This window comes from Diachasmimorpha longicaudata, chromosome 18 (assembly GCF_034640455.1).
Source record: "Diachasmimorpha longicaudata isolate KC_UGA_2023 chromosome 18, iyDiaLong2, whole genome shotgun sequence".
NCBI lineage: Eukaryota > Metazoa > Arthropoda > Insecta > Hymenoptera > Braconidae > Diachasmimorpha > Diachasmimorpha longicaudata.
Genome location: NC_087242.1, coordinates 1,801,622 through 1,824,453, shown reverse-complemented (window position 1 = coordinate 1,824,453; position 22,832 = coordinate 1,801,622). Strand labels below are relative to the sequence as shown.

The window sequence follows — 22,832 nt, the reverse complement described above, 5'->3', positions numbered from 1 at the left end:
AAATTCACTCTTCTCAGGTTTTTCTATTTTTTTTATTCAGAAAATATTTATTGTTTCATTATTCCTTTACATTACAAAAAAGGGGAAAGCCCTCCTCTGATGGAACTTTCTCAGTGTGGGTTTCCCCCAAAATAGATCTGGTGGAGGATGAAGGTAGAAAACACTAGGGTTAGGATAAGAGAAATAAACTATAGTGCCCTCCAGATTTGAGGGCACTAAGCCAGGGCCTGGCCAGCAATAGTTAGTTGCTTCATAGCGAGTATTCCTACTGGAGAATGCCTCTACAGCGTCCAGAGTTACAATCTAACTGTTAATCATAATTTTTGCTGGCAAAACACCCAGAGTCTTCTCTCATGTCTATTCCCATAATTTAATAAATGACTCCTAAAAGTACATCACCCAAACCGTGCCAGATGTAGCCCTTCATCCTAATTTAATTTGTAGTTAAGGTTGAAATAAGTCATAATTTATTTATTAATATACAAAGGTCAGTCTCCCTAAATGATAATTTTGTAACATTTTCTGCCATAATTTGACATTTAATGGATGATTCATTTCCCTCGGAATACATCAGCGGATAGTGTTGTGGATCTGGGAGCGCAGTGGGTCCATGGCGAAGTCGACAATGTTGTTTACGACCTTGCGAAGCCCTTCGAACTTCTCGAATCCTCTCACAACTTGAATGACAGCAATAGACATATATTCGTAGACGCCACCGGTGAATTTCTACCCCATGAGGAATCTTCGAAAATCTGGAAACTCTATTGTTCTATCAGTGATGTTGAAAAAGAGGACCTGATGCAGCATGAAGGTTCATATGGCGATCTTTTTATAAATAGGTAAGCCAATGATATTTACAACTTTTTCAATAATATGTTTGTAGCAAACTCGTCGATGTCTGATTGTCGATACCAGGCTTGTAGAACTGGATGGAGATCTGATTTCATCATGGTTGTGACATAGAAATCAGGTACCAAACATCTGAAAATTGAGAGGTCCCAAAATTGAAAAGTGAAAACATGCGAGTAAAAGATCATTTTTTAATTATCTATCTGACTTGTTACTGATAAATACCCAGACAGCCAACACTGTCGACGGTGATTATTAGGTACAGTAAAAGACAGAAAAAAGCATCATGTGTAAAGGGTTTTACTCGCGAGCTATTCCCATAAGTCTTTTACTACTTTGATTTCATGGGTTTTATCTCAGACTACTTGTTAAATTTTACCAGTAGATGGCAATGGTGAATTGATCTGGTCTGCCGCTTTTGATTGGTAGACAGGGGCCTCAGTCGCCGGTGGACCGCCGGAGTAAAGGGATGGAAATGTAAATGTTGTCGAATTCTCTTATGATTCTCGCAGTAAATCCTTAATTTATTATATCGATATCGCCTCATTGGTTCATCAGTAATTCGTAAACAACATGTAATAAAATGTTAAAAATGATGGTTTTTAAACAAAATTCACTATTTTTTCGGAAGTAATGATGCGTTTTAAAAAAGTGTTCTTTTTTTATGTGACTAGGAATGAAAGCGCGCGCTGCGAGCCCAATACCGGTTGCATGATGTCAATACGCTAATAATTATTCCTATTTTATAAACTAATAATTCAGTTGGCTAGACACCGACGGAATAAACACTTGAATGAATCGGGTTACTATCGAGTCGCAATCGAGTGATCTGTTAGGGAAGCCATTGCCATCTACTGGTCTACCTAGTACCACCAAAACTCACTTTACTGTCATCTATTATAAATTTCGAAAAACGAGGTCTACTGGGCGCCATAAACTCTCCATTGAGGATCCTAATAGGTAATCACTGAGCCCCATAAACTCCCGAGCCATAAAAGTAATCCTATTACCACTGTCGACGTACTGTTGACCGTTCCTACCATTGCTGTCAACAGTGACAAGGTAGAGGGTCGGTCATCCCCGGCGACAGTGGCAAAGCAGTAGTCCGGATTTTGGCTATCTGGGTATATGGGGACGCCCACCCTTCTGCCATTCGTTGAAAACTGCGTCCCCGGTATGATAAAAACACTGTTTCGTTGCTGAGGCGCGGAAAGCGCTTCCTACCCGACTGGTTTGGGGACGATAGGTTAAATATTATAAGACCGGACTTCACCGAGATACATTACAGCTCCTAGGAGTATAAGTGCGTACCTACCCTCCGCTAAACGCGATCTACTATGCCTCTAACCGAGACTGCCGGAACTTCGGAGTGACATGACAGTTGAGCGATAGCAATACAAAGATATCAACCATAAATCTCAATTTTTCAGGTTGCTCAACTTTCAGCATATTTACTACCTCTGACAAAGAAAATCGTCCATAAAAACGTTTTGCTTAGGTTCTATTGTCCATGGTTGTGTTCATCCAAAAAAGAAATCATGCGATTGCAAAACTTATTCACCAAAAAACATTTTATAATATGAAAGCATTATTAATCTTTTAGTATTTCCATTAAGATTCGTTTTCTTTAGTCTATATTGTTTATGTATTTTTCCAAAGAATTAATTTTTTGAAGTGAAAACTTCTTATGGCGCGTTGGGCACTTTTGTGGGTGAGCATTTTCTTGTGAACTCGCGACAGATGAGATTTTACAGTGATGCCAGATGCGGGACCCACACGTCTCCCACTGCCCCACTCCGCAGCAGTAGTTGCGCGAGGGAGTTGCGCATGAAACCCCCATGCGTGAGATTTTTGCCCCCGTCTGGCATCACTGTATACGCATTCTTTGCATGGGCATTCGTTCATGCCCTCGTGACAGACCAGATTGAGAGTTTTTTTTATATTTATTTTATAAATGTATATTAAACGCAAACTTTATTTATTTAAATATTCCATTTGAATGGTGTTGCTGCTATGGTATTGTGTTAAACAAAAAAAACAAATCGAAAGTTTTAATACAAAAGTCGGAAAATCGCTAAAAATTATGGGAAAACCGGAAAAGTAGGAAAAACCGAAAAATCAAAAATATACTCAATTTAGTAGAGAATTTCACTAGGGACGTGAATCGACGATCGAAAAAGTGCCCAACCCGCCATAAGTTTAAGTTTTCATTCTGCCTACACTCCCGGAGTGCAACGAGTTTTTTTTAACTTAGTCTATTTCTCTTATTCAGTGGAGGCTTCGCCCCTCCCCCCTTTCACGCACTCCTTCACCCACCCGCCATAGGCCTTCGTAACGACAAAGAGATTATGGCATTCGGACGATGGTGTCGGCTTGTGAGTCGTGTGAAGTTTGCAGCACGAGGTGAGGGAAGTCGAAGTTGAGGCGAGCCGAGACGTAGGCTGGCCACGCCGAGCGCTGCAAACTTCACAATCCTCCACTTATGGTCCTCATGCCATAATCTACTATTGTTTTCAATGAATATCATTATCTCGCAAAATAATGGTTAATTACCTGACTCTGTGGTTGGAGCAGTTATTCTTGACGTACTCAAATCTCAACAAAGAGTAAATATAATGGAGGTATTTCGAATCCAGTGAATTTTCTCCCAATTTACCGCCGTAATTCCTTAGGTTATTGATGTGATCGGTATATTCCTTCGTCAGTATTGGAATTATATAATTCACTTGCTTGAAGCAATCATCGATGAACTCCTCTGCTCTGGAATTCACCAATTTTTCTTGTTCTTGAAGAATCAGTACTCCAATTCTTGGATTTTTCTCTCTGAATATTTGACAAATGCTTTTCATTATGTTCTGTCCATCTTCTGCAAATGTTAGCATCACAATGCTCCCATAATTTTGTTTTTCCCTAATAAGAGAACTCGAATAATTCATTAGTATATCATTTCCTTCTAAATGAAGCAGCTGCGTTCCAGATGTTGATGACAGTTTTTTACTTGTAATGATCGGACGGAGTATTTCTGGTATGTTGGAGACACTTTTTGGTCTCAGTATATCTGAAAAACGAAATCTTGAAATATTAAACTTATACTATTATTATTATTATTAGCCTCCAATGCTAATAATAATAGCCGGAGAATTTCGGAACTTATTTCTGCGGAGGAAAATTGCTGGGTAAAATTTTCTACACAAACTCTACTCAAGTTCAAACCTATTCAAATATGGATTAATGGACTCCAACATTTTTTAGTGCCAGTGATATTCGTTGGGATCGGACAGTTCTATTCCTTTGATTTTAGTTTGTGATGTGTACAACTGTTGAAATTTTTCAACACTTTCCTGATCGTAAAATTTCCCATTATTTCTGCAAACACGAATGAATTCATCATAAATTCTGGTTAAGTTTATTTTGTCATATATAGTTTATTTGAAGATTCGAAGCCTATGGTATCGAAAGAGTATGGATAAATTATTCATGGTTCTAAAAAATTGGCGAAGTAAACAATATTATGGATCTTTCCTTAAATCACGATAATTCGAAAGAGCGTTTAAATATTTGTCTGATTACATATCTTTCTGACAAAATGAACGTCAGTTCTGTTTGTAGGTTTGAACATTTTGTTGAGTTTAATTGATCTGGGGAGACATTCTATGATGTGAACATCCCATTAATTATTAATATTCTCACAAATAGTGTAAAACAAATAAATTGCTGACTATGTTAATCAGATTTAGCGACTGAAGATGTCTTCTCATATTAAACTCTCATATGTAGGGCTTTTATTAGTCCTATCACAGGGTTAACTCAGATATTGATCAATTGCTCATGACAATTTTTTTTGCTTTTAGTCCTCAAGATTAGGTTGGTCGCGCTAAAATCCCTCAAATCCCCTGAGAAAAAGGTCTCTAGAAAATTGCCCTTTCTCTTCTGAAAAAAGCCCTGCTCGAAAAATCACTTCTGATAAAATTTTTCAGCAAAAAATTTTCTCGCATAAGCCCCATCAATATGTATGATTTTTTAGATGTCCTAAAATCAGAACAAACTCTCACTTATATGTCTGTCACCGAAAACATTGCTGGAGCGCCCAGAACCACGAAAGGAAAAATACAAAGATCTTGATGCACGACTGAAACTACTTGTGAATAGATGCGATGGCACAAACATTACCCATCACCCTAAAGACACTATTTATAATATCAAACTGTCGATTATATTACTGAACATACCACAATAATACATAATTAAACTACACTCACTTTCATGTGATTATGTGCAAAAAAATGATTAATTTACACAACTTTACATAAAGACTATAAAGAAACGTAGAGTCATTCAATTGATTCAAAGTTAACAAAGAAACAAAAACAGTTATTTGGAGGTAAATGGCACCGAAAATAGAGAAAATTACCGAGAGAATTTCACAAGTGATATTTTTCCGTTGAGGAATTTTGTAAAAGGAAATTTTTCAAAAGCTCAAATTGCGAGAGACATTTTTACTAGTAATACGGAGAGATAAACATCGGCCATTCATGGGACACGATATCAGGAAAATAGTATTTTTTGTCATTAATGCTACGTTTAGCCCGTATTAAAAAGTGCAATTTTCATTTACTTGTTAAGGAACATGAGCCAAAGGTGGCAGCAGTCAGCAAATAATTTCTGCTCAATAAACCATCACCGAGTGATAATCGTGACAATCTTCTTTACCATGGGCTAGGAATCGAAGTAGCTAAAATGTCATTTCGATGATACTAGCAATGATTGGCCCTTAATTGCTTTCTAGTAAAGATCCTTTTATTGCAATTTAGAAATGCGATAACTCTTATTACCCAGCAACTACAAGAATATTTCTTCAGTAGACATTATAACTCATACGGACAGTAGACAGCACAATAAGGGTGGATTCCGACGTCTTCATAAAACATGCAATTTGTTAGACATATCAATCCAAAATTAGAGTTCATATTCTTTGTAATTAAAGTTATATCAGGGATTATTTTTCCCACCCAAATTTCAGCCAATAGAATTGCACCATTTGTTGATATTTTGTATAGCCTACCTCGAATATCAGCGATTATTTTTCCCATCCAAATCTTGGCCAATAGGATTGCACCATTCGACGTTATTTTGTATAGTCAACACGGTATTTCAGCGGATATTCTTGAAAATTACACTGGAAATTTTGCATGTTGATATATATAAAAAAAAACAAATGTTGAAGTAACCCTCAATTGTATCTGACAGATTAAATGGCAATTCGTTGAAAATTATGTCTCATGGTGCAATTCTATCGGCCAAGATTTGGATGCAAAAAATAATCCCCCGAATACCACTCGAACTTCGAAATTATCTGATATTTCCCTCAAGGTTCCCTACAAACAAATAAGCTCGTCAAGTTTTCCAGAAAAATCACTCGCGCTTCGCGCTCGTGATTTTTAAACTGGAAAACTTGACACGTTCATTTGTTTGCAACGAACCTATCGGGAAATATCCGATAATTTCGGAGCTCTTGTGGTATTATATGCGATAATTTTTTGAATATTTTGGTAAACAAACGACACTTAACCAAATAAACGTCTTTTCATGTCATGGCACAATTCTCTTGGCCGAAATTTGGATAGGAAAAATAATCCCCTGAATACCACTCGAGCTTCAAAATTATAGAATATTTCCCTCTAGGTTCCCTGCATACAAATGAAGTCGTCAAGTTTTTCAGGAAAAATCACTCGTGCTTCGCACTCGTGATTTTTTAGCCTGAAAAACTTGACTCCTTCATTTGTTTGCAACGAATCTATCGGGAAATATTCGATAATTTTGAACCACTTGTGGTATTATATGTGATAATTAATGTGAAAAATGAAAAAAAATACCAGCCTATTTGAGATTTTCTTTCACAATTCTTCTCTAACGGTAGGCATTAGAGATCCAAAATATTTCCACAAGCAGTAAAATTTTACTTTTTCTTAAAATGGGATTTCCTTACTTGTTGATTGTGAATTCAAGCTCAGACTCTTTATGAAAAGCGTAAGAGTTTCCGCAAGTTTGTCCACAACATCCAGTCGATTCATTTTGTGCAATGCATCCAACACTTTATCCATTGTTTCATCAGTAGAATGAACGAAAATCAGTAAAACATAATATGCAGGACTTTGGTGGTCTCTTAAATGGTGTTTTATATAATGTAACTGTGCTTCGGTGAGATGGAGATGAATCCCAAAATCCTGCCATCCGGAATATGTTCGTCCTGCTGGTGTGGAACTGATTAGGTGACACAGTATTTTAAGGATCGGGATACCGTCAGGCTCGAACAGATATCCAGTATGAATTCTTGAACTCAATCTCATGACGTTGAGAACGCTGAGAGGAATGACGGGGCTTAGAACTAGGGGAACTCTGGGAATATGTAGCGGCCGATGAAGTTCTGAAACCATGAGCGAACAAACATTATTTAACATAATTTGACTTTATCAACTTACTTTATTCTATAAAAGCCTATCCGCCCATTCCGAATGTGAAAAATTACCTGAAAATCGTGAAATTTTTCTCTCGTAATTCCCATGGAAAAGTATCGCCTATGAAAGAATTCCATGGAATCGTTTACGAAAAATTACACGAAAAATTTCAATATTTTCTATTAGATTTAGTTAGAAATTTGAAATATTGTTTAACGGAATTCATTGCAAGTTCTTGCAAGAACTTGCAGCTGGCCATCGCCCGAGGGCCTTCAGCCAAGTATTGACAAATATTTACATTTTATTGTATAGCAATTGTTGTAACAAAAAGCAAAACAAAAGGTGATTGGGCTTTCCGCAGCGATGAGAGAAATGATGTTGACAATTTTGAGAACAATGCGTTTTTTTTTTTTTTTTTCAAAGTCCATTATTGGAGATGTTCAAGACTTCGCTAGGAGTCAGATTCCAGATTCTCAATTCTGATAAATTGAAGCTTTTCAAATGAGGTATGACGAGGGTGTTTATAACGGGTTCTATTCCATAGGATTGCGTTTGTGGCAGAGTAATTTGAAATATTTTCTATAGATTGTTTTACAAATTTTTCAACATGTTTGGGGGTATCCAAAATCACATGTAGATATAATCGGTCAGGTATGGAACATTCTGTATCAATTAGACGAGCCCATGATTTTTTTTTATATGGTTCACCCACTTAAAAAAGACAGTCCCACTTTTTTCTATTAGGTTGTTTTTTATCAACTCAGCAGGTAACATAATGTAATGAATAATTAACAAAATACTTAGAAAAATGATAAATTCTTTTAAAGCGATTCTATAATGGAGACATCCTTGGTTAGCTTTTTATGGAAACCACTTCCATGGTGTCAGGAATAATTTTTTGAATATTCTTCCTACGTTATTGAGGCCTAAATCTGAATCTACAGGGAGAGGAATATTTAGTTGACTTATCAATTACAAAAATGAATGAGAAAATTAACGTAACAGTATGACAATTCAACGTACGTAAAAACCGCACTAAGAAAAGAAAAGATTATTTTCAACTATTTATTTACCTCAAATCAATATTTATTCATTCAAAATGGTATTTCTGAAGTCAAGCTAATGGTAGGCAATCGTTATTAGGTATGAGTTATGTTAATTATGTTATTCTATGAGACGGTCAAATAAGTTGTAATCTTAATTGATCTGTTTAATAATTATAAACATTGAAAAATTCATGGAAATTTTTCCTTCTAGTAAATCAACAGAGTTAATTTATCCTTCTGTGCAACACAGTTATGTTCAAGTGCTGTCAGATTGTCATAATTGACTCAATTTAATCTCCTGGAACTAACTCAACCGAAGGAATATAATTTTGAAAGAATAAATAATGTTCTCAAGCAAATGAATATTTGGCAAAATAATTATTTCTCTCAGTGTTTTGGAGAGTTAGAGAGTGAGTGGACTCTCTATTTGTTCTACGATTGGACAGAAGTGAGGGACGAACGAAAGAGGTTGAGTAGCAGACTTCGTCCAGTACTCTGCACTATATGCAATAATTCTTGTGATAAATGTTGCTCCCCGAGGAAAAATGTGTCTTATATATTTATAAAGAATATATAACAATCAGCGTCTATAACTAATATGAATATATATGTTTTTCACATAATTCATACAAAAAAATCTAATGTAATGAGGCAATGCCAACTATCAACTTCCCAAAAAAAAAGTTTGTGAGCCTCGATGAAAATATTTATACGTTGAAAACTATTTTGAAAGATATATTAAATTAGCTTAATCTTGATAAAAAAATATGAAAAATATGTGAGCAATGTTGATTGATTCATATATCCTTGATAAATTGAGAGCATATAGAGAATGGGTGGACATTATCAATTGGAAAAATCATTTGCACCATGTGGCTTCATCTAGCCTTCCCCATGTGTACAGTCCCAACTATCAACTCTCCAGGAAAAATTGTGACTGCTAAATGAGTTCTGCTCGTTCAGCTATTTCCACGTCGCTCATTTCTCTCCACTGGTAAAAAAACCACAATTATACTCTCCACTACGTGCACCAGGAACAACTATTGGAATAATTATTGAATATTTATTTTCCCGATAATCAAACTCAACTGGGTTTCTTACCATCAGATTGACTACTCAGACGTAAACAATTTACGAATAGTGTCAAAAGATTTGAAAGTCTGTGAATAATATCTAAACGATCCATTTTCCTCAGTGCATCAAATATTTTATCCATTGTGGCATCAACGCATTGCACAAACGTTAGTAAAACATAATATGTTGGATCTTGCAGGCCTTTGAAATCATATTCAATGCATTGCAGTTGTTCTCTGGACAGACCCAGATGAGCTCCAAAATGTTGCCAACCTGGGAAAGTTGTTCTTGCGGGAATGGAACTGACAAGCAAACAGAGTTTTTGAAGCACTGATACGCCATTTTTTTCAAATAAATAACCAGCGTGTATATTGCTACTCCATTTCTCCACCTCGGAAACTGTTAAATCCAACTTGGGGGACACTGCGAGCTCCTCCCTCAGTCTTTCCATATTAGTGTCAATAGCTATAAATTAAGAATATTTTGAGGTTTCACACGTTTTAGAACAACAACTGTTGAGTCTTTACCTCGCAACTGCTAGTCATAAGGAAAGCAACTGGCCATTACCTAGTTAGTCATCTTTATCCCCTCCTCGGATGATTCCGAGGTCAATGTGTGACGCGAGTGAGCGTTATCAATCCGGGAGATTCAAAGTAATTGTACAAAGAAATAGCAAATAATTCTAGTAATACGCTCCGTCGCAATCACCAGCGCAGGGATCTCGCGGGAATTAATAAATCCAATTAATAAATTGCAACGCAATTGAAAAAAAGGTGAACGTCTAGTGTCGTTACCCCAGTCAGAAAATGATGAATTTCAAAAGAATAAGTTTTTGCGAAAATTGACCATGTCCAGATGGGAATCGACGTGACATCTTCCAGAGAACTGGTCTGGTGGTGGCCTTTTTTTTACTTCCAAATGGAAATACTATAACCGACAATTTTTACCATCAGCCAATTTTGTTGGGAAATTATGTAAAATCGAATACAGTGCGAGGATATCTTGTTTTTAGAAAATGTGTTTTCACAGAGAGAAAATTAGTGGTAAAATACGAGGCTTAAAACGTAATTATTCCGAATCGATAAATTTTTATGTTCAACGGGAAAATAAAATTTTAAATTTTTGTTGAATTTTATAATTATTCTATCGCCCTGATATTAAAATTCTACACATAATTGGACCTTTGCCAATTCACGCGAGAGCAGCGTTCGTAATTGATCGCGTGACCTTCCACCCAAAACCTAAAACGAATCCATCCTACCCCGTAATTCCTCGATTTGAGCGGCAGTATCGCAACTGCCCCTGCACGTTTCCATGAAGACTAAAAGATGTGCTTCCAAAAATTAGTCACGCAGCTCGTTAATATTTTGGCCTACGACGCGACAATTTTGTTGACCCCAATCGTTAAATTACGCCGAATTAAAAACCGCAAGGCGCGCCAAAGATCCGCAATATTACATTAGATCTTCCCAGGTAGGAATTGACGATGGAAACAGGGCTCATCAAGCCTTGAAACAAGGCTCACAAATGCTCACTCCGGGTTGGCATTCCCACGTGGATAAGGCCTCATCCAGCCTTGAAAATGATAACCCGAATTCAGGCTGGGAACGCGAGGCCTGTTTGAAGCCTCGTGGAGAGGTCTGAACGAAGCCTTTTAAGGTCAAATCCCGAGGGCTGGAATGAGACTCAACATTATGATTTATGAAGGCTCCACAGCATTATTAACGAGGGTTCTGCCAGGCTCGTTCTAAGGGTGATCCAAGCCTGACCTTATTTAACAACGCACTTTGTAGTAATACAGTATTAGAAATAATTTTGTTCAAATGAAATTTGGTCAATGAACAACAATTTTTTATTCATCTCAATAAACTATAAATGAAAACTTTATCACTCATGATATATTTCTTCCTCAATCGAAATATTTGTTTATTTATATTTTAGTGGAGATATTTCCCAATTCGTGAGAATGGAGCAGTTGAATAATTGAGAGCATTGTTTTCCACTTTAGAAATTTATAAAAAATAAAATGGCTAGCTCACAATTGTCTTTGACAATAAAAAAAAAGCACGATTTGTTCGTAATATATTTTTACGAAGAGGAATAGCGTGCTCCATGGCCAGCCTTATCATCCCTACGAAGATGTATTTAGTCTTTGCGATTGGGTTCGCCGGCTTGATAATTACTTGTCGCAGTCAGCACTGTCACAGGGAATTTCTCAAACATCGTCGTGAGTACATCTGTAAAATTGGAAAATCTAAAAAACTGAGTATTCATTGACCAATAATTAATTGAAAAATGTCGAAAGAATAACTCACCCTCCATACATTTGAAACATACTGTTTTCATGTATGCAAGTTTAGTCCCATTGTTTTTCGTGACTCTGTCCATCCCACTGTAATGAAATTGGACATGACGATGAATAACTTTCCTAATCATGATGTTGACACATTTCGCGAAGCCGGACTTCGACTTTAAGCTAATTTCCAATTTTATTTTCTGAAAAGTTAAGATGACATTAGTATTGGAAAATGGAAGAAGAATTTGCTTTTTGTTATAATGGAAGAATAAATTTTTCATAGGGGATTTCGTGATTCACTAAAAAACATTCGATGACATTCTTTCCAGAAAACCCTAACTGCAAAGATATTTTTAGAAAACAAAAAATTGAATTCAGTACGAAGACTTTTTCTTTGCATTCTCCCTCCTACAAACATCCTTCATTCCAAAAGTATTTTCAACAAATGAAAGACTAAATTTCGTACGGATGCTTATTTTACGCATTTGGTTTTTTTTGAATTTTGTTATTTTTCAGAATTTCTCCAATTTCATTTCGACTCTTCGTCTCATTTCTATTCTTTCCCTAATAAATTCAAAAAACGATTATTCAAGATGAAAAAAAAAACCATTCGAAAACAACAAAATATGTTTATAAAATTTATGCACGACAGAAGTGAAACTTCTTAGCCATAGATTGTTAAAAAATTTTGTCTGAGTTTTTTGTGATTATTTTTCCCACCCAAATTTCAGCCAATAGAATTGCACCATTTGTTGATATTTTGTATAGCCTACCTCGAATATCAGCGATTATTTTTCCCACCCAAATTTCAGCCAATAGGATTGCACCATTCGACGTTATTTTGTATAGCCAACACGGTATTTCAGCGGAAATTCTTGGAAATTTCAGTGGAAATTTTGCATGTTGATATATATAAAAAAAACAAATGTTGAAGTAACCCTCAATTGTATCTGACAGATTAAATGGCAATTCGTTGAAAATTATGTCTCATGGTGCAATTCTATCGGCCAAGATTTGGATGGAAAAAATAATCCCCCGAATACCACTCGAACTTCGAAATTATCTGATATTTCCCTCAAGGTTCCCTGCAAACAAATAAGCTCGTCAAGTTTTCCAGAAAAATCACTCGCGCTTCGCGCTCGTGATTTTTAAACTGGAAAACTTGACACGTTCATTTGTTTGCAACGAACCTATCGGGAAATATCCGATAATTTCGGAGCTCTTGTGGTATTACATGCGATAATTTTTTGATAATTTTGATAAACAAACGACACAACCAAATAAACCTCTGTTCATGTCATGGCACAATTCTCTTGGCCGAAATTTGGATAGGAAAAATAATCCCCTGAATACCACTCGAGCTTCAAAATTATAGAATATTTCCCTCTAGGTTCCCTGCATACAAATGAAGTCGTCAAGTTTTTCAGGAAAAATCACTCGTGCTTCGCACTCGTGATTTTTTAGCCTGAAAAACTGGACTCCTTCATTTGTTTGCAACGAATCTATCGGGAAATATTCGATAATTTTGAAGCACTTGTGGTATTATATGTGAAAAACTTGACTCCTTCATTTGTTTGCAACGAATCTATCGGGAAATACTCGATAATTTTGAAGCTCTTGTGGTATTAGAGCATATATTTAAATAAATTACGAAATTCTCATTTTCGTACCTCTTAAAATTCGGGAATTTTACTAAAGCATAAGTTAGACCGGCGATTTCATGATTTTCAAATGTGTAAAAAGCATTTGATGCCACTGGATTAGTAATTTCCAGTGAACTATCCGGATATTAATAAAAAGGTTTTATTAGTATTGTTCATCATATTAACAAAATGAGTCATTTTCTTACTCTGAATCTATCGCGTTTTCGTTTCTCTTTTATGCCTCTTTCCGTCCGACTACGCCACCACGCGCGCCATCCCCTCCCTTTTCCTGTCGCTTTTTCGTTACATACGATATTCCATTTACAGCCCAACGAACGCAAAGAAGTTTCACTTAAAAAAAAATGTAAACCGTCATGGGACGCCTGGCAGATGTGAAACATCGTGTGTGTGTACAAGTAATATGCATAGAAGATGATATTATTACAGGAATTAAATATAGGCTAATGGAAAAATGAAGTACTACGAATTTCTTACAGAAAATGGTAACTTTATTTAATAAACATTTATTTACATGTGATATAAAAGTTGGATAGTAATATCAAGTGGCCACAATTTAAATATTTTCATCCGTGACTTCAGTAATAGTTATATTCGATGTTTCCTCTGCCGGTATTACTGTGCCGATTGGTCGATGATAACTAAAATACGTTACAAAAGTATTGGATGAAACATCATCAAGATATCTCACAAATACAGCATCTATTGTTGTTCCATATTAAAAAATATAAACACCCATTTACATTTATAAAAAATATAAATATGTTAATAAAATCTAAGATAAAAATTAAAATAGTCTGGTACTATTCGATTAATAAAGTCTTACACAACATTGATAGTATGCCTTCTGTTTGAATGATCAGGGTGGCGTCCAGTTTCAATAAGAATATGTTGTGATCCCTGCGATGATTGTTGGGAGCTGAAACTAAAAAAAAATATAATATTAAAATACACAAGAAAAAGAAAAAACATTTTAAGTGCGGCTTCAATATACTCATGAACTCAAATCTTAGTTAATTATTGCAATATATGACTAAAGATTTGCAAATGTAAATTTTATTAATAAATTTTTCCATATTAATTCTTTCATGAATAATAAAAGAATAATTAATTGAAGATACTATTAATATAATTTATATAAATTCTTAATATGATTAATATGAATATAAATAATTAAATATATTTGACTTTATTTGCGTTAGACGGTCCTCATAAGTCTAGAGGTGTAATCAGCCTTCCGGCCATTTTACACCCTGCCTCTAGGCAGCCGTCTAGTCGCTGGTCTCGAGTATCTGTGCCCTACGCGCTAACTCATAGAGCCCGTTGATACCGTCCCTGTCGACATGTAAATCTATGCATGCAGACCCAAAAACGTTCCATCTGACTTCATCGAGCCCGCTGCATCTTGTGCATAGGTGAAGAGGATACTCCTCCGTCAACCCACATCTTTTGCATAGGGGGCAGTCCCTTTGCCTATCCTCGATAAATACAGAGCCAGGGGCCAGTGTCCAGTGATAATACTCGTATTTGAGTATTGCCCTCAACGCGCGTCTGCTGTCTGCGTAGATGAAGATCTTTTTGCCCTTGTCCCCTGTCTCCAGGATCATCCTGGCGCAGGTCTTCAGGGTAGCCAGCTCTGTCTAGAGCACGGTTGCGTGCGAGTCCAGCCCGATGGCCTTCGCTATTGCGGGCCCCTCAGACCAGACCCCCGCTCCTGCTCATCCGCTCACCACAGATCCATTTTTTTTTAAGTGAAACTTCTTTGCGCTCGTTGGGGTGTAAATCGAATATCGTATGTAACGAAAAAGCGACAGGAAAAGGGAGGGGATAGCGCGCGTGGTGGGGCAGTCGGACTGAAGAAGACATGAGAGAGAAAGAAAAACGCGATAGATTTGGAGTAGGAACATGGCTCATTTTATTAATATGATGGACAATACTAATAAAACCTTTTTATTAATATTGGGAGTTCACTGGGAATTACCAATCCAGTGGCATCAAATACTTTTTACACATTTGAAAATCATGAAATCTCCGGTCTAACGTATCCTAAGAAGTTTCACTTCTGTCGTGCATAAATTTTATACACATATTTTTTTTTTTTTAGAGTATGTTTATTTAAGTCAATAGAGTATACAGATATGTTTAGGCATAAAACAAAACTCCTGGAAAGAAAAAAAGCCTTAAGAATACACAATACAAGAAATAATGAAAAAGGTGATCTGCGCAGAGACATCTCTCTTTTCTATAGGTTTTATTACGGTAGTAATTTTAGAATGTACATTATGTTGGTGTGATGTATGAATAAATTCAAGATTTTTCGTATTTCGCTTTGTAGGCGGTGGGAGTGTGGTAAAAAAAGTGAATGACCATAGAAAAAAAACCACAGTTAAATTTTTAAAGATTAAGGTGCTTAATATTAATATTTACAGCTATTTACAAAAAGGGGGGGGGCGGACTGAGAGCAGTCCCTTATATAACTATCTTAGGTTATCAATCTAGCGACGTGTTTGGATGCTGTTGGTCGGGTTTCTGGCTATTCTGTCAAGTATGTCTTTCAATTCACGAATGTGTTTGGCCTTTTCGTCTAACCACCAGTATTTTGGATTTAGGTGGCTGTTGTCTTTTAGGTCTCTTTTTGGAATTGCCGTGGAGAATTTTGGCGTATTGTACTGGATTTCTTGGAGGGGAATTTTTTTGTTCGAGGGGAGCCTCGGAAGATGATATATGATTGGAACGTTTTGGACGTTTTGGATGAGTCCCAGTCTGTCCAGGTGTGTGAAGGTTTGGGGTTGTGTGTATCCAGATTGAGCTGCAAGGTTGGATTCGATGGGGTCAACGAAACTGAGTTTTTCAATTGTTTTGTTTTAAATATTCCTTAGCTGAGCAAAGTAATTTCTTGATGATTTAATGATGAAGTTATCTATTCGCGGAATGTTTGCTTCGTCGTAGAGGGCTTGGTTGCTAATCATGTGCTGGTTGCGGGAATTTGTAGGTTTGTATAGTTTAAGGGCAGCTCGGAGACAGTGGCGTTCCAGTAAGCGCATTTTTTCAGCTGTGGGAGCGGTCATGTTCCACCAGACTGGGCAAGCATATGTGATGAGAGGTCTTACTAGTAGGAGATAGCAAATGATCCGGGCCCGGTGAGAGATTAGTTGGTTGAAGAAGAGTCGCCGTAGTGAGAACAATCTGGTTGTTGCTTTGCTGAGCTGGATGTCAATGTGTCTGCTGCAGCGGGCTAAATAGTCTATGTGGATGCCAAGGTATCTGACTATTTTCTTGGTGGGTATTGTACTTCCTCTCTGGTGTCAGGATTAAATGTGGTGATTGAGAATGAATTAATTCCAGGCCTGTTGCACCTGTTTAGTTCATTTACTGGGCGCCGGATTAGAATATTCTCGCATTTGAGGGGGCTTATTCTGAGGTTCCACGTGGAGCAGTAGTTGTTGCTTTTGTTAATTAATATTTGCAGAGTGGGCTGTATGTTTTTAGTATTTTTGCCAATGACATATACTATCAGGTCATCGGCGTAGGCTATTGCGTGAGTGTTGGGGGTGTTGTTGAGGCCAAATGAATTGAGTATACCGCTGGTGTATGTGGAGAAGAGACAGGGGGAGTTGACGGTCCCTTGCTGAAGTCCTTCAAGTATTTTAAATTTCTTGCTGGAGCTATGTGTGCCGTCAGTTGTGTAAAATGATCGGTGACTGATCCTGTCTAGTATTACCTTCACCAGGTAACTTGGGAAGTTTTTTTTGAGGAGTGTGTAGATCAGGCCATCTAGCCATACGGAGTCGAATGCTTTCTCCAGGTCTATGAGGGTTGCTCCTATCATGTACTTATGGTGGAGAGCATTGTTGACGTCCGAAAGAAATTTGTGTGCGGCGTATGTGGTGGAGTGCAGGTGTCGGAACCCAAATTGGTTGTCCGGAATTATTTTGTTTTTAGCGCAGTGGGAGTTGATTAGGTCGTTAATAACAATTTCATAAAGTTTGCTAAAGTTTGGGGTTAGACTGATGGGGCGATAGCTGGAAGGGTCGTTATTGGGTTTGCCTTTTTTGAGAATGGGGATGACTTGGGCGACTTTCCAGATGCTGGGAAAGTAGGTTTTGTTTAGGGCGTTGTTGAGCAGGACTGTAATGTCTTTGATGATGTGTGGGGGTAGATGTCGTATGACGGTGTTTGGGATGTTGTCAATGCCGCTAGATGTTTTGTTTGGCAAATTTTTGATTATTTTTGTTATTTGCTCCGGCGAGGTGAAATATCTGTCTATGTCATCTTCAGAGGGGTTGCTGGCTATATTTGTCGAGCTGAATGTTGTTATGTCTTTGTTATTTAGTTTTTCGGATTTCAGCGATCTTTTAAAGTCAGAAATTCGTTTGGAGACGATTTCTTTCAGGCGGGTTCCATTGTTGAGGTGTCTGGGGGAGTTAATGGTTTCGTAGTAAGCACCTATTGCGTTTAACTTGCTGACAGGGTCGGAGAACACATATTTGTTGTCGGTGATGGGGATGTTGTCGAGGGGGTTGCTTGAGTTGTTTAGGATAATGTCGTTGTCGGTAGAGATTAGTATGTTGGCTAAGCCAGTGTTGGGTTTTGGGCGAAAAATTTCGTTGATGGTTGGGATGAATTTTGACGAGTTCCTGTGGTTTATTTTCTTGAAGATGTTACTCCAGTGTTTCTCTATTGCGGCTTTGAATTCAAGGTTGATCTCTTCACGGGTTTGTGCAATGAGTAATTTGATGGTTTTAGTTTCTTTTAACCGGGCTCTGGGGTCTGTGGCTATTTTGCGGTGTAATGTTGTAAGAAGGGAGGATTTTCTTTTTTCCAGCTTGATAATTTTTTTGGTGATGTATTTCTGGGTGTTGCTGGGAGGTTTAGCCTTAGGCACTCTGTCGTCAATCGCCCGGGTGATGCTGTCATTGATGGAGTGTAGCAGGTCATCTATTTCGGTTTCCTGGAGGTTCCTATCGTTAGGTACTTCGACGTTATAGATGTTTTCCAAGTGTGAGGTGAATTTTTCCCAGTCCGTTAATTTAAACATGGCTATGCGTTGCGGTGAGGTGTCTGTGTGAGGGGTGAGCGGCTTGTCCAGTTCTATGTGTATTAAAAGGGCTAGGTGATCGCTGTCACATGGTGTGGTATCCAGCTTGTTGAATTTAAGGTTGATAATCTTCAGTCTGTCGTTTAAGATGCAGTGATCCAAGTAAGTTTGGGCAGGTAAGAATGAGGGTGTGTTTGTAGAGAGCAGGTTGCAGGCATACATTTGGGCGTTTTCATCACGCCATTCAGCTAGTGCCGGACCATGAACACCGTTGGTCTTGTCACCAAGAGTGAGATGTCTGGCATTGAAGTCACCAGCTAGAAGGAAGTATGTGTTGGGATGGTCCAGTTTTAGCGTGGAGAATATCAGGTTTAGCTCACTAAGGAAGTTTTGCTTGATTCGCGACCGTTGTGAGGCATAGATGCTTACTATATACAGGGTGTCCCAGAATTGCAAGTCCAAACTTTAAACTTAAGTTGGGGGTGAAATTCTGGATCGAAAAGTCCTGAGCGACTTTTTGATCAGATGCACCCTCTTCAAGTTACTGAGGGTTGAAGTTGGACGAATCAGGGGCGTGGAATACCCAGTCGCACGTCGGTGAGAAAAACATGCGAGTGTAGTGATGTCCCCACCATACCGTACTACTCCCCTGCGGCGGCAGAAAGAGATGACTGGTGGCGGCGGGTAAGAGGAAGGGGAGGGAAATAAAAAAAATGAACACCCGCCCGCTACATAATAGTAGATTATGACATGAGGACGATAGGTGGAGGATTGTGAGAAGTGTGAAGTTTGCAGCACGAGGCGTGACAAGTCGCAGTCGAGGCGAGACGGAGGCTTCGCCCCCCCCCCAGCGAAAAACAGAAATAGACTTAATTAAAAAAAAAATATTCTTTAGAAAAATACATAAACAATATCAACTAAAGAAAACGAATCTTAACGTTTTGCTTAGGTTCTATTGTCCATGGTTTTCTTCATCGAAAGAAGAAATCATACGATTCCAAAATTTATTCACCAAAAAACATTTTATAATTTGTATCAATTTAATTTTATAAAATTTTACAATATTAAAGCACTTATTAATCTTTTGGTATTTCGATTAAGATGAAAAGTGAAAAACAGAAATAGGCTTAATTAAAAAAAAATTATTCTTTGGAAAAATACATAAACAAGATAAATTAAAGAAAATGAATCTTAATCGAAATACTAAAAGATTAATAATGCTTTAATATTATGAAACATTTTTATGGACAATTTTCTTTGTCAGAGGTAGTAAATATGCTAACATTTGAGCAACCTGAGAAATGAAGATTTAGGGTTATCTTTGTATTGCTATCGCCCATCGGTCGTGTCACTCCGAATTTACGACAGTCTCCGTTAGAGGCGTTTAGCGGAGGGTAGGTAAGCACCGATACTCCTAGAAAGCAGTACCTAGACTCCTAGGAGCTATAATGTATGTCGGTGGAGTCCGGTCCTATAATAGCTAACCTATCGTCCTCAAACCAGGCGGATAGGTACCGCTTTCCGCGCCTGAGTAACGAAAAAATTATTTACTTCTCCCCTAATTAATGCCAAGGGATGAAACTAAGGGCATTCGATGGAGGAATAAATTCCCCATCGATTGAGGCCCATTCCATCCCTTAATCTAATCGAAAAGGATAAAAAAACAGCATTCAAAGTTACAGCGCTGGAAAAAAAAAACCCCGGCGATTTAATTTTCTAAAGCCCTGTTAGCCCTGAAAAATCAGTTTCTTCTCCCCTAATTAACGCCAAGGGATGAAACCAAGGGCATTCGATAGAGGAATAATTTCCCCATCGATTGAGGCCCATTCCATCCCTTAATCAAATCGAAAAAGAGAAAAAACCAGCGCTGAAAATTACAGCACTGGAAAAAAAAACCGGCGATTTAATTTTCTTAAGCCCCATTGGCCCTGAAAAATCAGTTTCTTCTCCCCTAATTAATGCTAAGGGACGAAACCAAGGGCATTCGATGTAGAAATAATTTCCCCATCAAGTAAGGCCCATTTCATCCCGCACACTGATCGAAAAAACAATAAAAAACAGCGTTAAAATTTACATGAATTTTCCATCAATTGACACCTATTTCATCCTCTATTTATTTCAAAGGAAAAAAAGCTATCAAAATGATGGTGGTGATGAAATATTCACCAACTAAAAATGATTGCACATTCACAATCGGATTTCAGCGGTTCTCGAAATTTTCTTCGTTCTGCATTTGATGGCCCTGAAAAGGGCCGATTCGTGGATTGTTCTAAAAAGAACATTTTTTGAAAATTCATCACAGGAGGTGCTCGAATCTTCTGCCGTTTTCCTGCAGACACATCCTCGCCCTACTGAGAACTTCCATGCGGACTCTTTGCAGCATCTCAGGGGTTATGAGAGCTGCGCTCGCGTGGATACGTGCCGCCAGCATCTCACGATTCTCCAACTCCACCGAGTAAACTTTTTCCTTGCGGAAGCCCCAGAGGAAAAAGTCGAGCGGAGTCAAGTCCGGGGATCTGCAGAGGGTCGTGGAAGGAAATGGAAATAAGCTATTGGAAAAAGGATTGATTGAAAGGATTCGGAGATAGGATAATTATTACCGTGGAGGCCAGGGTACAGGACCACCTCGTCCCATCCACTGATCTGGGAAGCAATCATTCAGCCACTCCCTCACAGCAAGAGTACCGTGAGCAGGAGCACCGTCATGCTGAACCCAGACCAGTCTGCCAGCAGGACCATCCCCCACCACGTGAGGGATATTCTCCTTGAAGAACGCGAGATAGTTTCCTCCCTGAGAATTTGTTATGGATGAGATGATGATGAAGGTGATGGAAAGGGGTGAGAAAAGGAGAAAGGAAAAGGAAAATAACGTCAAGGATATCCGGAAGGCGCGGCAGATACACTTCGTCACCGCAAATCCCTCCCCAGATGTTCAGGCGGTCCCAGCGGTACTGGAATCCTCTTGTCTGGGAAATCTTAGGATTTTCAACTGCCCAATGATGTTCGTTGTGGTAGTTAAAAACTCCCTCCCTGGTGAATGATGACTCATCCGTCCAGAGGATGTGGTAGAGGAAGTCAGGGTTGACTCGATCCTGATCGATCACGAATCGACACCACTGAACCCGAGCTTCCTCGTCTCCGGTAAAAGCTCATGAACCGGCGTAAAATGGAACGGGTGCAGGTGCTCCCTCTGTAGCACTCTGTGGACGGCAGACTTGTTCCAGTCCATCTGCCGAGCCACGACTCTGAAGCTGGCACGAGGATCATTCTCGAACCGCTCGAGTATGGCTTCCTCTCGCTGCACTGCACCAACATTCCTGAGTCGTCCTCCGTGATGAGCAGGTGTCAAATGACCCTCCTCCCTTGCACAATTATGCACTCCGATAAAAACTCTATGATCCGGGTGGCGACGGTTGGGAAAATCGCGAGCGTACGCCTCTGCCGCGAGACGCCCGTTCCCCCCACATAACCCGTAATAGAAATGAATATCTGCATACTCAACGTTCGAAAACTCCATCGCAAATGAATCTCGCGGTGAGATTTCGAGCGCGTGCAGGGTAGGGTGGTGGGAGAAACAATAACACGCGGAGAAAACAGTCGCAATCGTCTAGACGATTGCGACTGTTCGATGAGATTTTCTCTTTCAGCGAAGGAGAAAAACAACGATGAATCGCTGATGATTTATTCCTCCATCGAATGCCCTTAGTTTCATCCCTTGGCATTAATTAGGGGAGGAGTAAATAATTTTTTCGTTACTCAGGCGCGGAAAGCGGTACCTATCCGCCTGGTTTGAGGACGATAGGTTAACTATTATAGGACCGGACTCCACCGACATACATTACAGCTCCTAGGAGTCTAGGTACTGCTTTCTAGGAGGATCGGTGCTTACCTACCCTCCGTTAAACGCCTCTAACGGAGACTGTCGTAACTTCGGAGTGACACGACCGATGGGCGATAGCAATACAAAGATAACCCTAAATCTCCATTTCTCAGGTTGCTCAAAGGTTAGCATATTTACTACCTCTGACAAAGAAAATTGTCCATAAAAATGTTTCATAATATTAAAGCATTATTAATCTTTTAGTATTTCGATTAAGATTCGTTTTCTTTAATTTATCTTGTTTATGTATTTTTCCAAAGAATAATTTTTTTTAAATTAAGCCTATTTCTGTTTTTCACTTTTCATCTTAATCGAAATACCAAAAGATTAATAAGTGCTTTAATATTATAAAATTTTATAAAATTAAATTGATACAAATTATAAAATGTTTTTTGCTGAATAAATTTTGGAATCGTATGATTTCTTCTTTCGATGAAGAAAATCATGGACAATAGAACCTAAGCAAAACGTTAAGATTCGTTTTCTTTCGTTGGTATTGTTTATGTTTTTTTCTAAAGAATAATTTTTTTTTA

The 22,832-nt window shown here is 38.2% G+C and overlaps 2 protein-coding genes across 2 annotated transcripts in view; one reads left to right on the top strand and one right to left on the bottom strand.

Annotated features, from left to right (window-relative positions):
* Nucleotides 1–22,832, top strand: part of LOC135171036 (spermine oxidase-like) — a 59,424-nt gene that overhangs the window by 20,549 nt on the left and 16,043 nt on the right. The window contains exon 2 of the mRNA XM_064137319.1: nt 575–839. Coding sequence (XP_063993389.1) covers nt 799–839 — 41 coding nt within the window. The 5' untranslated portion in view covers nt 575–798. The remainder of the gene's footprint in view (nt 1–574; nt 840–22,832) is intronic.
* LOC135171035 (uncharacterized) lies at nt 19–9,987 on the bottom strand. Its single transcript, XM_064137318.1, has 6 exons — nt 9,952–9,987; nt 9,452–9,889; nt 6,836–7,273; nt 3,403–3,907; nt 859–981; nt 19–761 (listed from the first exon to the last, which is right to left on the bottom strand). The coding sequence occupies exons 2-6, from the start codon at nt 9,873–9,875 to the stop codon at nt 461–463; spliced, it is 1,791 nt and encodes a 596-aa protein (XP_063993388.1). The 5' UTR covers nt 9,876–9,889; nt 9,952–9,987; the 3' UTR covers nt 19–460.

Excerpts from the sequence above, each read along its gene's own strand:
- LOC135171035 (XM_064137318.1), bottom strand. The coding sequence starts at position 9,875 with ATGGAAAGACTGAGGGAGGAGCTCGCAGTGTCCCCCAAGTTGGATTTA. Across the intron at positions 7,274-9,451 it reads TCTGAGTAGTCAATCTGATG|AACTTCATCGGCCGCTACAT; the intron begins GTAAGAAACCCA and ends TCATGGTTTCAG. Across the intron at positions 982-3,402 it reads TGCTCCAACCACAGAGTCAG|ATGTTTGGTACCTGATTTCT; the intron begins GTAATTAACCAT and ends CTCAATTTTCAG.